Source organism: Ailuropoda melanoleuca, chromosome 4, assembly GCF_002007445.2.
Source record: "Ailuropoda melanoleuca isolate Jingjing chromosome 4, ASM200744v2, whole genome shotgun sequence".
Taxonomy (NCBI): Eukaryota; Metazoa; Chordata; class Mammalia; order Carnivora; family Ursidae; genus Ailuropoda; species Ailuropoda melanoleuca.
The window spans coordinates 85,236,607-85,253,499 of record NC_048221.1 but is presented as its reverse complement, the minus strand read 5'-3'; the positions used below and the strand labels follow the sequence as shown (position 1 = coordinate 85,253,499).

Below are 16,893 nucleotides of genomic sequence, written 5' to 3'. Positions count from 1 at the left end.
AGGGGATAAAAATTACAACACGGAATCTAGAGCTGAGCTCATGGCTAGAAGTAAGAAGCTTGGAATGGGGCTTCATAGCTATGAGAAAACACAATGGGTGAAGGCTCTCAAACCCTTCTTGAGGCTACAGCTTTCTAGAAGGCAGTGTGCATAGAAATGCTAGAGGACCAAGAACTCTGAAGCAGTCTGTTCAGTGACTAGGTCTGTACCAATGTGGAGCAGGAGCCCCAAAACATGTTTATAAGACCTGGCGCCGGACTGGAGTAGTGGGCTGGGAGGCAAGGAGGGGTAGTTGAAAATCTTTAGGAGGGATAAACACAGGCAGTAATATCAATAATCAGAACATAAATTCGTTCCAGATAAAAATCATTTTATGGAAAGAACACTAACTTAGAGCATGTTCAGCGTTCAGAGAGCTAAAAGAACACAAAACCTGAAGTCAACAGAGCAGTTGTATAAGGTTCATGTCAGAAATAGTCATTGTTCATAATTGTTACAGAATAAACAAGGAGGGGGCGCCTGGGTGGCTCAGTCAGTTAAGCGTCTGGTCATGATCCTGAGCGTTCAGCTCAGTGATCCATGAGCATTTAGCTCAGGTCATGATCCTGGAGTTCCAGGATCAAGCCCCACATCAGGCTCCCTCTCTCACTCTCTCTCAAATAAATAAAATCTTGAAAAGAAAAAAAATAAGGAAATCACCTGATTTAGGTCTGCCAATCTGAATTGTTTTTATTTTGCCAGGTTTTGAACAAACCTTTCTCATAACCTGTTTTTATCAAAATGGAACACAACATAATTTTATTCATTTATATATTTGCTCTTTAGACAGATGGGATTTCAGAGTTCTTTCAAAATCTTTATAATTTTATTTTTAAAGAACTGTGATTGTTTGAGGTAGCCAGATACATAATGATAAATTGGAGCAGGCTTAGTAACTGTTTTCATATTCTACATACCCGGAAAAAAGTCAGCATGAATTTTAAGTACCTGTATTTTTTGGTTTTTTTGTTTCTTTTAGAGCAAATCTTTTTTTGTCTTTAAAAAAAATACTGGTAAAATGGTAATGAAGCAAATGCTTTCTGATATCTAATGTTACTATTTTCTTTTTCTTCAGTGGATTTGGCATGATAACATGCAGTTTCTTCAAGACAAAAACATTTTTGAACATACATATTTTGGGTAAGTTTGGTAGACTTAGTGATAGATTTTTTGTTACACATTTAAAACAAATTCTGTAAGAAATGTAACTTAACTATTTTTTAATTCTAGGTTTATGTGGCAGTTATGTAGTTGTATTCCCAGTACATTACCAGATCCTAAAGCTGTGTCCCTAATGACGGCAAAGGTAATATATAAGCCTTAGGTAGTTTTTTTCAAAATTGACTACTTTAAAATAATTAAAATTTTTTTTGCTTAATGTTTTCTTCCAGTTAAGCACCTCCTTTGTCCTAGAGACGTTTATACATTCAAAAGAAAAGGTATGTGTTTTGTTTTGTAAATTTTTGTGTCATTTATTAGAGAGCTTTTGGGTTTCTTTATCTTTAGCTCAAGTCCACGCCTTAAATGACTTTTTTCTTTTTTTTTTTTTTAGCCCACAATGCTTCAGTGGATTGAACTGTTGACCAAACAATTTAATAATAGTCAAGCAGCTTGTGAGGTGAGGTGAAATAATTCAACAAATAATGCAAAGCTTAAGATGCACTTTTTTGTTTTGTTTTCTTTTATTCTTAGATGCTACGGCAAAATTATTGTATTATAAATCATAGCAATCCCAGTGTAAGTTGTTCCTCAAATTACTTAACAGCTGAGAAGGTTATAATTTATGTCCTATCCAACACTGATGAAATAATTGATTTTTAAGTTACTTAAAAATCCTTGTGTGCCTCCCCCCAGTCTATTAGAAGGAAAAATATAGAAAGTTCAAAAGACTGTATCAGATATTTCTTAACTAATTTTGAATATTATCAGAAAATACGTGAAAATAGATATCTTCCTTGCTCCTCCAAGATAAAAATGCATATATCCTAGTATATCAGTTTATGTCCAGTTTTATATATCATGTTCTAATACATCCCTATAATAATATATCCCTAAGGATAATCTGCTCACAGGTAATGATCACTTAACCCTGTTGCCACCTTAATATCTTTTTATCATTTTTTGGTTAGCTTCCAAAGTGGTATAAACCTAAGAATGCAAGTCTTAAACAGAGGTGGGAGGTAACATGCTGTGCAGTAGATGAAATTAGTTGAAGATTTTGTGCTCGCCCGCTCTCTCTCTTTCTAACAAATAAACGAAATCTTAAAAAAAAAAAAGTTCTCTGGTGATGCCTTGGAGCAGTGGAATTAGAGAATCTGATTATTGTAGATTTCAAAGAGAAGGCTATAATTTTTTAAAACTTTGTAATGAACATTTCAAAACAAGCACTAAAGTAAGAAGATAAGGAACTCTCAGATACCTATCACCCAATTTCAACAAATAACATTGTTTTGTTTTAATCTGTGGTTATCCCCCATTCCTGTATTCAGCTGTAGTATCTTAAAGCAAACCCGGATAACTATGTATCACATATCCATAAATACTGAGTATGTATCTCTAATAAATGAGAACTTTAAAAAATATATATGTATAAACATGATTTCATTCACTCCCTGTACAGTTAGAAGTGGTTCCTTAACAACATCCAGTATTCATTTTGTGTTCACTTTTCTCTAATTATCTAAAAAATGTTTTTTTCAGTTGTCTTCTTTGAGTTAGTATTCAAACAAGGACCACATTTTGTTTTTGTCTTTATTGTAAATCAGCTTTCATCTATGACAGTTACTTTTTTCCTCTCTTTGCTACTTTGTTATTTCATCTGCAGAATTCTCCACCTGCTTACTTTGACTGATTATATCCTCCTGGTGTTAGTTAACAAGTTCCTCTGTTCCCCTCCTTTGTGATTTTTTTTTAAAGCTGTTTGATAGATCCAGAATATTGATTAGATCATCATTTGTTTTTTGTTTGTTGCCAATTCAGTTTTTTTGTTTTGTTTTTAACTAAGGATCTCCAGAACTCTCTCAAGGACTTAAAATTCTCTGTAGTTATCAGTAGTTGTGTATATGCACACACACAGTAAAATTCAACATAGGAGTTAAATATGTGATTAAGAGATATCTTGAAATCAGTAGGAAATTGTTTTAGCATAAAGAAGGGTGTTTTGGGGAGCACCTGGGTGGCTCAGTGGGTTAAGCACCAGAGTTGTGAGAGAGAGCCCTGCATTGGGCTCTGCGCTGGGTGTGGAAGTTGCTTAAGATTCTCTCTCTCTCTCCTTCCTCTCCCCCACTGTTCTCTCTCTTAAAAAAAAAAAAAACGGAGGGGGCGGCTGGGTGGCAGAGTGGTTAAGCGTCTGACTTTGGCTCAGGGCATGATCCTGGAGTTAGGGGATCGGGCCCCACATCACGCTCCTTCGCTATGAGCCTGCTTCTTCCTCTCCCACTCCCCCTGCTTGTGTTCCCTCTCTCGCTGGCTGTCTCTATCTCTGTCAAATAAATAAATAAAATCTTTAAAAAAAAAAAACGGGGAGAGGTGGTAGGTTTTTTTGTTTATCAAGAGAGCATAATTTCTTTTTAAACAGAAAATAAATCATACTCAGATTATATATTAATAGGAACAAAACGTTCTGCAGTGTGGTGTCTATGAGGACTAAGAGGAAAATAGTATTCCATTTTATTATGTTAAGGAGTGCAGGTTGCCATCAGGCAGGTTTACACTGTGATGTAAAGGGCATTCATGGAATTCTGTAACGAGATGACCCTGATTATGACTTTAGGCATTTTAGAGTTTCAGACCTTTTTTTTTTTTTTAAAGATTTATTTATTTACTTTAGAGAGAGAGTGTGTGTGTGTGAGCAGGGGGAGGGACAGAGGGAAAAAGAATCTCAACCAGACTCCCCATTGAGCATGGAGCCCACCTCGGAGCTCTATCCCACCTACCCTGAGATCATGACCTGAGCCAAAAGCAAGAGTTGGATGCTTAATCAACTGAGCCACCCAGGTGCGCCTAGAATTTTAGACTTTCTAACAGTGGAAGAATCTGTTTTGGTGAGAATTTAAAATAACTGAAACATAGACTAGAAGTAAAGTCCTTGTGTGATTTTTTTTTTTAATCCAACAAGTATTGATTGAAGGGTAATATCACACTATTTTTTTACAGTGGTTTTTGGATCGTATGGCTGATGATGACTGGTGGCCAATGCAGATACTAATTAAGTGCCCTAATCAAATTGTGAGACAGGTAAGAAAAAATTTATTTGAAAAAGAAGTGGCTTTCAAGTTAATAATTCTAAATTTGCCTGTGAAAATATTTTAACCCAGCATTCAAGGTAGTTTTGAAAAGATCGACCTCTTACCGTAAGAATCATTTTGCTATCATTTCATCAGCTTCTTGTAGCAAATCAACTATCTTTCCAACCAAGTGACTAAAATTGTTAACATTTCCTGGTTATAGGAGGATAGCTGTAAGTGCCTGTTCTCTCAGATCCTGTTTTCTCTGCTTTATGGGTTGTACTGATTCTTTTTCAGAATCTTAGATAGTCTAACTGTGGTAAGATACTGTAATGTCCTTGAAAGTTAAATGCAGTATATAACATTTCTGTGAAAGATTCTGAACTGTCACATGAATCAATTTGTTTTCCTTAAATCACTGGAAAAAATTAAAGAAGAAAAATGTAAATTATGATACAGAACCAAAAATTTAATCTGAAAAGACCACTTTTCAGTTATTACCAAGATATAACCCTTATACCATATAATTCATCAGAACCATACAGTGTAAAATTTAGTGGTTTTTAGTATATCCCCAAACTGTGCAACCATCGTCTAATTTTATAACACTAAGAGAAGCTCCATACCTATTAACAGTCACTCCCCATTTTATCCTGTTTCTTCTTTCCAGCCACTACTGGCAACCACTAACCTTTTTGTTTCTGTGGATTTGCCTATTTAATGATAAATGGAGGGGTGGCTGGATGGCTCAGTCTGTTAAGCGTCTGCCTGCACTCAGGTCATGATCCCAGGATCCTGGAATCAAGTCCCACATCAAGCTCCCTGCTCAGTGGGGAGTCTGCTTGTCACTCTCTCTCTGCCCCTTCCTCCAACTCGGGCTTTCTTTCGCATGCTCTCTCCCTCTCAAAAAATTAAATCTTTTACAAAAATAATAAATGGAGTCACACAGTGTGTGATCTTTTGTGATTGGCTTCTCTGAGCAGTATTTTCATGGTTTATGTTGTAGTGTGTATCTGTTCTTCCTTTTTATTGCTAAAAAAATTCATTGGATATAGCAAATATTATTTATCCATTCAGCAGTTGAACATTTGGGATGTTTTCACCTTTTGGCTATTTTGAATAATGCTGCTATGAACATTAGGGCACAAATACTTGTGTGGGCATATGTTTTCAGTTCTTTTGGTTATCTACCTAAGAGTAGAAGTCCTAAGTCATATAGTTACTCTAAGTTTAACATTTTAGGAACACCAAACTGTTTTTCATGGCGTCTCCACCAGTTTACATCCCCACCAGCAATTTATGAGGGTTCCTATTTTCACTGCGTCTTCTTTAGCATTTGTTACTGTCTTTTTGATTTTAGCTATCCTAATGAATGTGAAGTAGTATGTCATTGTGGTTTTGGTTTGCATTTTGCTAAAAATTAATCATGGTGACCATCTTTTCATTTGCTTACTGGCCATTTGTATATCTTATTTAGAGAATCCCCAATGCTTTTTAATCCATGTTTCTTTTGGTTAAACTTAAATCCTATTTCCTTCTCCTAGTCATTGACTTTTGGCTCTTAGGTTGTTAAAACTTTTCATTTATAGATGTTTCAGCGTTTGTGTATCCATGTGATTCAGAGACTCAGACCTGTGCATGCTCATCTTTATCTACAACCAGGAATGGAAGATGGGTAAGAAGTAACTTTTGAGCATTTTAAGCTTTTTAATGAGCTGCGTAGAGTATTTTAACTACCCACATTGAAATATTTAGTTTCAGGGCACCTGGGTGGCTCAGTTGGTTAAGGAGCTGCCTTCCGCTCAGGTCATGATCCCAAGGTCCTGGGAATGAGCCTTGCGTCAGGCTCCCTGTTCAGCGGGAAGTCTGCTTCTCCCTCTCCCTCTGCCCCTCCTGCCCCGCTCATGCTCTCTCTCTCAAATAAATAATTAAAATCTTTAAAAAAAAAAAAAAGAAAAAAGATTTAGGTTCATTTATTTAAAAATCTGTAGTAATACAAGTCAAGAAAACAGTATTGTTTTATTTATTATTTTATTTTATTTAATTAAGTGCATCTTCAAAATCCTCTACAGATAACTTCATGACTTAGTCTTTTTGTTTGGATTGATTTAGCCAGACACCATAATTAGAATCACCTACTCACACTATTGCAGTAGGTATTCACTATTACAAAGAAGAAAGAGATAAATTTAGGTTTTTAAAAATATTTCTTCTCCCAGAATATTTATCCCCAGACTTTATACTGTCTCTAAGATGTATTAAATTGTGTCTTCAGGTCAGATGATATGGATGCCTCAGTAGAAGATATTGGTGGTCGTTCATGTGTCACTCGATTTGTGAGAACTCTGTTATTAATTATGGAACATGGTGTAAAACCTCACAGTAAACATCTTACAGAGTATTTTGCCTTCCTGTATGAATTTGCCAAAATGGGTGAAGAAGAGGTAAGGCTGTATCTTGTTTATTTCTGGGATTATGTACCTATTTTCAGTATTTAAAACAATTATTTTATATTTTCAAAATCAATGTTTTTATTTTTAGAGCCAGTTTTTGCTTTCATTACAAGCCATATCTACAATGGTACATTTTTACATGGGAACCAAAGGGCCTGAAAATGTGAGTACAGTTCTCTCTCATATTGGGGATATAGGGGGCAATGTTTTCAAGTTTGTATCATGCAAGGTCATTAGATATTAGAATGCTTTAAAGACCCTTCTAGCCCTGACATTAGATAATTTTAAGAGTTTGAGTTTGGTTGGTATTTTTAATGGGTATAGCAAGAGAAGAAATAATGAAATAAATTTCATGGCAAGGCCCTGGAACAGAGCAAATACATTTAGGCAGAATAGCCACCACCTACTTTGGGGTCATATCGATAGCATGTTGTTTCAGTGAACATTTTTGTTGGCCATATTTTTAAGCCCTTGCTATTGAGTTTGTCGGAGTATTCCAAAAATTTAAGTAGCTTGGTCTATTCATAATATTAAAGCATGACATGAACTTTGTGTTGTCTATAGTGACCACGTTGGCTTATGCTCTATTTATACTATCTTCTTTAACCGCATTGCAACCCTAAGATGTAAGTACTATTGTTACCTCCATTTTACAGATCAGAAACTTAAGGCATAAAGAAGTTAACTTGTTTTAGATCACAGTGAGTTGGGCTTTAATCTTTGGTCAGATTCCTGAGCTAAACTGTTAACCATTATACTGTAATGTTCCTCAGAATATGGACTTTTACTGTCTAATTCCTGCCTGTATGGCTACCTATTTAGACAGTGTTTCTTTTGCTTTGTTAAATCATAAAATCATTTCACTCTCTTGAATTTCAAAGCAATTGAAGTCTTTGGAAGACTTGCTATTTGGATTATCTGAACACTGAAAATAAGGATTCTTTAATTTGTATAACTGGCATTTTTATTAAGTAGGAAATACTGTTATCATACTCGTATAAAATTTGATCCTGTTTTATCTTACAAAGGGCTTGCCTATAAGAAAAAAGAAATTATTAAAAGATATATCCGTGGGGGCGCCTGGGTGGCTCAGTTGGTTAAGCATCGTCCTTTGGCCCAGATCATGATCTCAGGGTCCTGGGATCGAGTCCTTCATCGGGCTTCCTGCTCTGCAGGGAGCCTGCTTCTCCCTCTGCCTGCCACTCCCCCTCTTGTGAGCTCACTATCTCGCTCTCTCTCTCTCTGTGTCAAATGGAAAAATAAAATCTTTAAAAAAAAAAAAAAATGTGGGGCGCCTGGGTGGCACAGTCGTTAAGTGTCTGCCTTTAGCTCAGGGTGTGATCCTGGCGTTCTGGGATCGAGCCCCACATCAGGCTCCTCCGCTAGGAGCCTGCTTCTTCCTCTCACACTCCCCCTGCTGTGTTCCCTCTCTCACTGGCTGTCTCTCTGTCAAATAAATAAAATCTTTAAAAAAAAAAAATGTGAGGTATAAATAGTTACAATATGAGAATCATTGTTCTTCACAGTTCTGACTGCTGTTTAAAATATTCTGAATGTTGTTTAAACTCTTAAAAGTCAGGGTTAGGCCTTTGAGTGGTTCTTCATGATGCATGCTCCTGCCACCATCTACCCTGGGTAGTTCTATGAAACAGTCAAGTTATTTTCTCTCAAGGTAATTCAATTTTAATGTATTAGTTTTAACATTTTGTTCTAGCCTCAAGTTGAAGTGTTGTCAGAGGAAGAGGGGGAAGAAGAGGAGGAGGAAGAAGATATTCTTTCTCTGGCAGAAGAAAAATACAGGCCGGCTGCCCTGGAAAAAATGATAGCTTTAGTTGCTCTGTTGGTTGAACAGTCTCGCTCAGAAAGGTGAAATGTTTCAACATTCAAAATGGTTAAAGCATGTTTGATTTTACTCCTTTTACCTAATTGTTTTACCACTAACTTCTGTTACATTAATTCCTTTTAAATTATACCACTATTCATCGACTCTTGTGGCATAAGTATTTCAGTCCTTTGTATCAGATGACTTTGTACCTCTGAGTCATGTTAGAAATATACGTTGAAGAAATATACAGTAAAATATTTAGCAAAATTATATGTGCATCCATCCTTTAACCTGGCAACACTACTTCTAGAAATCTGTTCCCCAAACACAGAAAGTTGTATGTGCAAGGATATTTATTGAAGCATTTAGTTAATAATAGTAAAATACTGAAAATATTCAAGAAGGGATTAGTTGAAAAAAGCAGGCATCCAGTCAATAGAATACTCTATTGCTGAAAAAAAGAAGTGTGGAATGTATTTGTACTACCATGGAGAGAAATTTAGGATAAATATTACCAAGTAAAAAAAGCAAGGTGGATAAAAATGTGTATAGTATAGTACCTTTTGAGGAACGGGAGGCTATGGCAGGGGCAGGGTTCAGGGGGCAGAGATTAAGAGCATGTATACCCAGTTTTCATTATTCCTCATTATGGATCGCTGTTTGCAAATTTGTTTACTTGCTGGGATTTTTTGCAGTCCCAAAATTAGTACTCATGGCTTTTACAATCACTTGTGGACTGCAGTTGTCCATGTGCAGAGTGGCAAAAAATTTGAGTTACCTGACACCTTCCTTCCTTCCCAGCCAAGGTCAAACAGGGTGACTATGACTTCTTGTTTCACTTCTCATATTGTAAACAAATGTCCTTTTCATGGTTTATGCCATGTTTTTCACATTCGTGCTTTTTCTGGTGACTTAGTGTTTAAAATTGCCCCCAAGTATAGTGCTGCTAAGTGCTATCTAGAGTTCCTAAGATCAAGAAGGCCATAATGTGCCTTAACAAGAAAATGCACATTAGGTAGGCTTCTTTCAGGTATGAGTTAATGGTATTATTTGCTGTGACTTCAGTTTTAATGAATGAACAATATATATTAAATAAGGTATTTTTAAACATAAACACACACAAAACAAGGTAACCTATTGATTGGTTGAAGAAAATGTGAGTAGAGGCTCACAAGTACTTAACCCTGTATTTCTCTTATTAGCAATGATTCAGTAATCACTAATTCAGTGTTTGCGGCATTTTATAGAACATAAGTACTACAAATAGCAAGAATTTACTGTATTTACAAAATTGAAAACTAAATCAAAAACTTAAAAAAAAGGTTTCCTGTGGTTGGGGGAGGGAAAAGCAGATTGCTGGAAAGGACAGGAATGAAAGCTTGACTTTGAATATACATTGTTTTTGTTTTTTTAGATTTAACTTGTAATCATGTAAAATGTTTCATATAATGATAAGTAAATTAATAAAATGGAATCCCTAAAAATCAAAAGCAGACTGAAGTAAATGAATTATATATTGACCTGGTGGCATAGCACCTGGAAAGGAATTCACTAAAATGACTTTAGAACACATTAATTTAACTGTAAATTCCTAGTTGTATATGAAGGACAAAAAGAATTGTAAAATTACCCTAAACTGTTCTAAGTATATTGTTCATAGTGTAATTGTGATTGTTATCCTGAAGCTAGCATATAACCTAGAATAAAGCAAATAAGTAACTGTTAATGTCATTAGAAACCAAGATTTTCAGCAAAAGACAGAAGGAATACAGATATAAAATTGTAGGTTTTTTATGTAAGTTTTTAAAACTAAATTTGAATTTGAAAATATCAGTAGAGTCTATGGTGTATTTTGTCTTAAGCAAACAAAAAATGTTCTCTATACTTCCATTTTCTGAAAAGGCTTAGAAATCCTGTCCAACTCAGAATTAGTGAGTGCCATCTAGATTGTAGTCCCTAGATATCATTTCTTATGGAAGAAAATCAGGGTTCCTTGATAAAATGGCCAATTCCAGGTCTTGGGCAAGAAATGAATGGGAAGCCTAGAACATTTTGTCATTTTGGAAAGCAGATTCTATTAAAGACTACTGAGATTATGTTAAAAGGGCAAGAACCAATTTATGGATATTCCTACTGGTCGTAGATTGGACAACCTTTGCATCAGTAGTAGAATAACTACAAGAGGACTAAAATACATGACAGATACTTTAAATCCATGAGTTGGTAATGGTGCCTAAAAACAAACAAACTACTTACTGGTAACCTTTGGAATATATTAGGAAACCAAATCATAATTTTGGAAACTTACTAATAAGAGAATGATATCAAGTGTTCATCTTACCAGCAAGAATTATACTTCATGGCAACCAAATGGTAAATGAGAGAAAGCTCGCCGACTTGGAGGTGTTTGAGCTAATGAACGAGCAAGTAATGCTGAAATTAGAATATTTGTATTTTGTAACCCAAATGAAGTAATGGATCTAGGACATGATCATCATTGACTGAAAATATTACAAAAAGACAACCTTTCATTGTGTGCCTCCTGAAGAAAGTCAGTACCACCACCTATAAAGCGTGCTTAAGATTAAACCTAGAAATGATCAAGTCTCTAGATCTAAACTACCAGTTTATAGGAAATACAAGGACAAAGGAACATTAAAGCAACACCACAAGAATACAATCAGCAAAATGGAAATGTGGGAAATTCTTCAGGACAAACCACCTACTTTCTTCAACTCATAAATTGCAAGATAAAAACAAAATTGGAGGGGAAACCAGTAGTCTGTAAGATATTTAAAAGACATTTCAACCACTTGCAACAGAGGACTTTATTTGGATCTTGAACCAACAAATTATTAAAAATTTTTTTAGACACTTGAGGTAATCATACACTGACTGGATATTGTTTGATAGGAGTTGTGGTTTTATTTTAAGTGTGAATAATGGTAGTCTGGTTCTGTTTTTTAAATTTATCTGTTAGAAATACGTACTGAGATTCTTGGATTAAATGATAAAATACCTGCTTCAGAACAGTACACATTGAGTGAGTGGGAGGTACAAATGAAACAAGACTGAGCATGAATTAGTAATTTGAAGCTGAATAATGGGATACTTCCATTATCTTATTATTTTTGTATGTACCTGAAATTTTCTATAGTAAAGAAATATGCAGAAGTTGTAAACTGGTAACTGAAACTCTTTAGTATTTCTTAGAAGTTCGTTTTGTTTTGAAGGGTCTCATGTCAAAAAAAAAAAAAATCAGACCCATCCTAGTTTTATAATAGACAAAAATATTGAGTTAATTAAATGGGAAATAAAGTAGGTTTGGGCTTCCATACATCAATTCTGGAATCTTGAAAAATTGTCTAAAAGATGTCTATCTAGCAAGTAATTTTAGCTAGGAGAAAGTTCAAAAATCATTTTGTATTGGTGGCTTGGTACAGTTTTGATTGAATTGACAATTTTGATGCATGTCATGAAGCAAATAGCTATAAAGTAGCACAGAGAGAAGAAAACTTATTTCCACTGATGTTTCCTTTCAGGCATTTGACGTTATCACAGACTGACATGGCAGCATTAACAGGAGGAAAGGTAATACTTTGTATATTAGAGGATTTGATCATCTCACAAATAATAATGGTTCTTAAATGAACAACTTTTACTTTTAACAGGGATTCCCCTTCTTGTTTCAACATATTCGTGATGGCATCAATATAAGACAAACTTGTAATCTGATTTTCAGCCTCTGTCGATACAATAATCGACTAGCAGAACATGTAAGTGCTGAGAAACAGTCTTAAAGCTTTTTGGTAATTTTAAAAAGAATGTTCTGAAATCCTCCTTTTTTTTTTCTTTTTTTAGATTGTGTCTATGCTTTTCACATCAATAGCAAAGTTGACTCCTGAGGTATGTACACATTAGTTAAATTATGTTTTTAAGACTACTAGTGCTTTCAACTAAACCTTTCTAATTGTTCTTGGAAAAAATATATCAAGGTTTCTCCCATAACACAGCTTATTTTTCAGTATGTAACTTGAATAAGCTGAGTTACTCCTTTCTGTCTTACTATCATAAATGTAATTTTCCCAGTTAAATATAAATTTACGTATAAGTTCAACATATTGGAGTGCCACATAGATACTGAACTTGAAAGTTGTTTGATTTTAAGCATATATCGTAATTGTGTTCAAGAAAAAAGTAGACTAACCAGATGAAAAAACGTGGAAATATAATAATACAGCACTATACAAAAGTATTTTTGTAGACTGGTAATGTTCTAGCTGTATGATACTTTGTCAAATATTAATGTATATTACACCTTAGAGATCAAGGGATGCTACAAGAAACTTTTAAGCTAAATTATTCTATGAATAAGGTGGTCTCATTAATAAAAGTTTTGATTGTTTTTTTCCAAATTGATATCCAGAAAAATACATGTGTTTCTGTTACATGGGGTGCCCATGCAGTTGACTTTGTATCCCAAGTTGATCATGCTGCTTTATATAGTTGAAGTTTATATGCAGGAGTATTGAGGTCTGCTAACCTAACACAGATTTAAATGTGATGTGTAGAGGAGTTTTACATATTTCTTTTCTGCTGAAACAGGTGGATTCAAGTACATTTAAATACACAGTTATGTATATGTCTTACAGGCAGCCAATCCTTTCTTTAAATTGTTGACTATGCTAATGGAGTTTGCAGGTGGACCTCCAGGAATGCCTCCCTTTGCATCTTACATTCTACAGAGGATATGGGAGGTAAGTACTGCAGTAGATGTTCCAGTATTTCTTTTTCTGAGAATTTTATTTTTCTAACAAAGTCATTACCAGTTTAAGTACCAGTTTCTTACTTGGGTAATCCAAAATGGTTTTAGTGGGTCACAAGTCAGGGAAGAAGACATGCTTTAGTCAGGAGGTTTGTGGGGGAGAGAGAAATGTTGTCTTACCTCCCACAGGTTTGAAGACTGTTGTAGAGTCATAAAAAATCTTTGGCCAGTCTAGTGTTTTCATTCCCTTCCCCTTAAAAAAGATTCTGTAAAGTGATAGAATCTTAGGAATACAAGCTGAGCGTTTTCAGCAGTTGACAGAAATGGTACAGGAAGTACCAACCACATCCTTTCCTTCAGAGTAACTGCTGGGGTCACAGACTTTTCTTTAGTGAATGTTGGGAAAACCTGCTCTGTAGACCAGGGGTCGGCAAACTTGCTTTCTCACTGGTCAGTTAGCACACATTTTAGGCTTTGTGGGCCCTGTGATAATCTTTTGCAGCCACTCAACTGCCATTTTAGCCTAAAACCATCTAGACAGTACATAAATGTGTGGGTATGGAACTGGCCTGAAAGCCAAATCTAGATTCGTAAGATTTCTCTATCCCATGAAAAAAAATCTCCCCAGCAGTGCAGTTACTACTTTTCATTTTCATGTGCAATGATAGATTGGGCACACAATAAGAAAAATAAAGATGAGGGTTCCTGGGTGGCTTAGTTGGTTGAGCGACTAACTTCGGCCACGGGATGATCCTGGAGTCCTGGGATCGAGTCCGGCGTTGGGCTCCTGTTCAGTGGGGAGTCTGCTTCTCCCTCTGACCCTCCCCCATCTCATACTCTCTCTCTCTCTCTCTCAAATAAATAAATAAAATCTTTTAAAAAAAAAAAAAGAAAGAAAAATAAAGATGAGAAACTTTAGAGAATTAGAAGCACTTTTAAGTAAATTTATGAATTTAATAAGACCTAAACGTCATTGGGTTCTCTTATTGGTTCTGTGTTAAACTTCTTGGTCATTTTAATTTTATTTTATAAACTACTGACAGATTTTTCTGAATATTTCCTTTTGATAAATACAGTTTTAAAAATGGAGAGGAGCACCTGGGTGGCTCAGTCAGTTGAGTGTCCGACTCTTGATTTTGGTTCAGGTCATGATCGTCAGGGTCGTGAGATGGAGCCCTGCATCAGGCTCCGCACTGAGTATGAAGCCTGCTCTTAAGGTTCTCTTTCTCCTGGTCCTTTTGCCCCTCCCCCCTTAAAAAAAAAAAAGTAATTAAAAATAAAAAAGTAAAAATGTAGAAAAACATGGGCGAAACTTCTCTTAGCTCTAGTTTTCAAAAGACTGTTTTGGCTTTAAGTGTTTAATGGCATATACCAAAAGTAAGTAAAAAAGTAACTCCTCAATTGGTTTTATAGTCTCTTCTTGTCATTTCAATTTTAGGTAATTGAATACAATCCTTCTCAGTGTTTGGATTGGTTGGCAGTACAGACACCCCGAAATAAACTGGCACACAGCTGGGTCCTACAGAATATGGAAAACTGGGTCGAGCGGTTTCTTTTGGCTCATAATTATCCTAGAGTCAGGACTTGTAAGTCAAATATTCAGAACTTAAACCATTTGTTGTTCCAAGTTTTGCTTTTTTGTTTTGTTTTTTAAGGCAATTATAGTTAATTCCCATTGTTGTACAGTACAAAGGCTCTTGGAGATATTGTTCTTAAAGGCCAAAGTTACATGGTACTCAGAAATGGCAGTGTTTTGCAAATATCTACAGTGCTTTGGGTGTTTTAAGGATAGGAAACTGTCGTGTCTTGGGTGACATCACCACCATCACCATTTTTGTTTCCTTGCTTGATAGATTACAAAGCATGATCAGCATTAAGTGAAGAATGTAGAGGATCAGAAAATCCTATCTTAAAAGTAACTTTAAGGCTAAGAAGAAAGCAATAAAAAGGCATAGAACAAATTGAGAGAAAATACTCAATGAAATCAGAGTTAAATGATAAACACCTTTACACGGGCTGGAAGAAAATAAAGCTCTTGGAAGACAGATGGACAAATACAAAAATTGATACTTTACAGATTAGAAAATTGCTTGTAAATAGAGTATGTTCTCCTTTGATAATATTCAAAGAAACAAAAAGGTTTATTTTTAAAATTTCTTTAATCATTAAATTTAATCATTAAAATCATTTTTCCTAGCTGTCTACTGAAAGGGCATAGAATCAGTGCTACTGCAACAGCAACATGCACATCAAATACCCCCAGATCCATGTTTCTAAAGACCATTCTCCAATAAAACAAATAACAGCTCTTTGAAGAAATGGCAGGTAATACACAAGATGAGCCTGGAGCATCCTGTAGGACCAGAAAGTAGAGAAGTACTCAAAAAACAAAATGATGGGGCTTTGTCAAAGGGACACACAGTCAACCTGAAAGAATTCCCAGTGACTAAAGCTGGAACAATTTGAGTAAAAAAATAAATAACATAGTACTGGATTATGCCCCCAAGTATAAAATAAATACCTATGAGTCCATATTGATAAATTATCAAATAAATGAGAGGAGACAAATCTCCTATACAGAAGAATTCTAAGTAATTTATGTACATCCGCCTTCCAAGGAGGTAGAACTGAACCTCCTTTCAAGGAGTAGGGAATAATGGGGAATGTAACTTTTTTTTTCCTTCAAATTTTTATTCAAATTCTAGTTAATACACAGGGGAGTGTTGGTTTCAGGAGGATTCAGTGATTCATTTTGTAAAACACCCAGTGCTCATCATACCAAGTGCCCTTCTTAATTCCCATCCCCCACCCACCTTCCTCCATCACCCCTCAGTGTATTCTCTGTCTTTAAGAGTTTGGTACAATTTTTGGGTAACGTAACTTTAAGTGTGGCAATTTGACAAACATTAACTCAGCCAGATGATTATGGTTAATATCATCACTGATGTGTGTTGATAGCGGATACCCTTGATATAATATGATATAAAGAGCACTTTACCTGTATGGTCTTCCTTACAAAAACCCATCATTTGAGTCTAAAAGTGATAAACATCAGACCCAATTCGAGGGACATTGTTCAAAAATACCTGACCCCAAGTACTCCTTTAAACTGGGAAGCTTTTCCATACACAAGAAGAGTCTGAGAAACTGTCACAGCCAACAGGAGCTTAAGGAGACATGATTAAATGTAGTATATCCTAGGTGGGATCTTAGAGCCAAAATAAAAGAACATTAATGGGGCTCCTGGGTGGCTCAGTGGGTTAAGCATTTGCCTTCGGATCAGGTCATGATCAAGGCATGGGATTGAGCCCCGCGTCTAGCTCCCTGCTCAGTGGGGAATCTGCTGCTCCTTCTGCCTCTGCCCCTCTCTCCACTCATGTGTGCTCGCTCGCTCGCTCTCTCTCAAATAATTAAAATCTTTAAAAAAAAATTAAAGCAAAACTAATAAAATCTAAAGTATGGAGTTTAAAAGTAATGTGTCGGTATTGTTTCCTTAGTTAAATGTACTAAAGTAATAATAGATGTTAATAATAGGAGAAAAGGAGAGAAGAGTGTATGGGAACTGTGTCTGTTCTGCCTATTCTA

The 16,893-nt window shown here is 35.5% G+C and overlaps 1 protein-coding gene across 11 annotated transcripts in view; it reads left to right on the top strand.

Moving 5' to 3' along the window:
- Nucleotides 1-16,893, top strand: part of USP34 (ubiquitin specific peptidase 34) — a 236,367-nt gene that overhangs the window by 193,047 nt on the left and 26,427 nt on the right. For all 11 annotated transcript variants that reach the window (XR_004624915.1, XM_034659188.1, XM_034659190.1 and 8 more), the window contains 14 exons: nt 1,115-1,179; nt 1,270-1,345; nt 1,431-1,478; nt 1,592-1,657; nt 4,195-4,275; nt 5,855-5,940; nt 6,541-6,709; nt 6,807-6,881; nt 8,433-8,584; nt 12,086-12,134; nt 12,215-12,319; nt 12,405-12,449; nt 13,196-13,300; nt 14,747-14,894. Coding sequence is in view for 10 of the 11 variants with exons in the window: in XM_034659188.1 (XP_034515079.1) it covers nt 1,115-1,179; nt 1,270-1,345; nt 1,431-1,478; nt 1,592-1,657; nt 4,195-4,275; nt 5,855-5,940; nt 6,541-6,709; nt 6,807-6,881; nt 8,433-8,584; nt 12,086-12,134; nt 12,215-12,319; nt 12,405-12,449; nt 13,196-13,300; nt 14,747-14,894 (1,270 nt within the window). In the remaining variant the exon portion in view is untranslated. The remainder of the gene's footprint in view (nt 1-1,114; nt 1,180-1,269; nt 1,346-1,430; nt 1,479-1,591; nt 1,658-4,194; nt 4,276-5,854; nt 5,941-6,540; nt 6,710-6,806; nt 6,882-8,432; nt 8,585-12,085; nt 12,135-12,214; nt 12,320-12,404; nt 12,450-13,195; nt 13,301-14,746; nt 14,895-16,893) is intronic.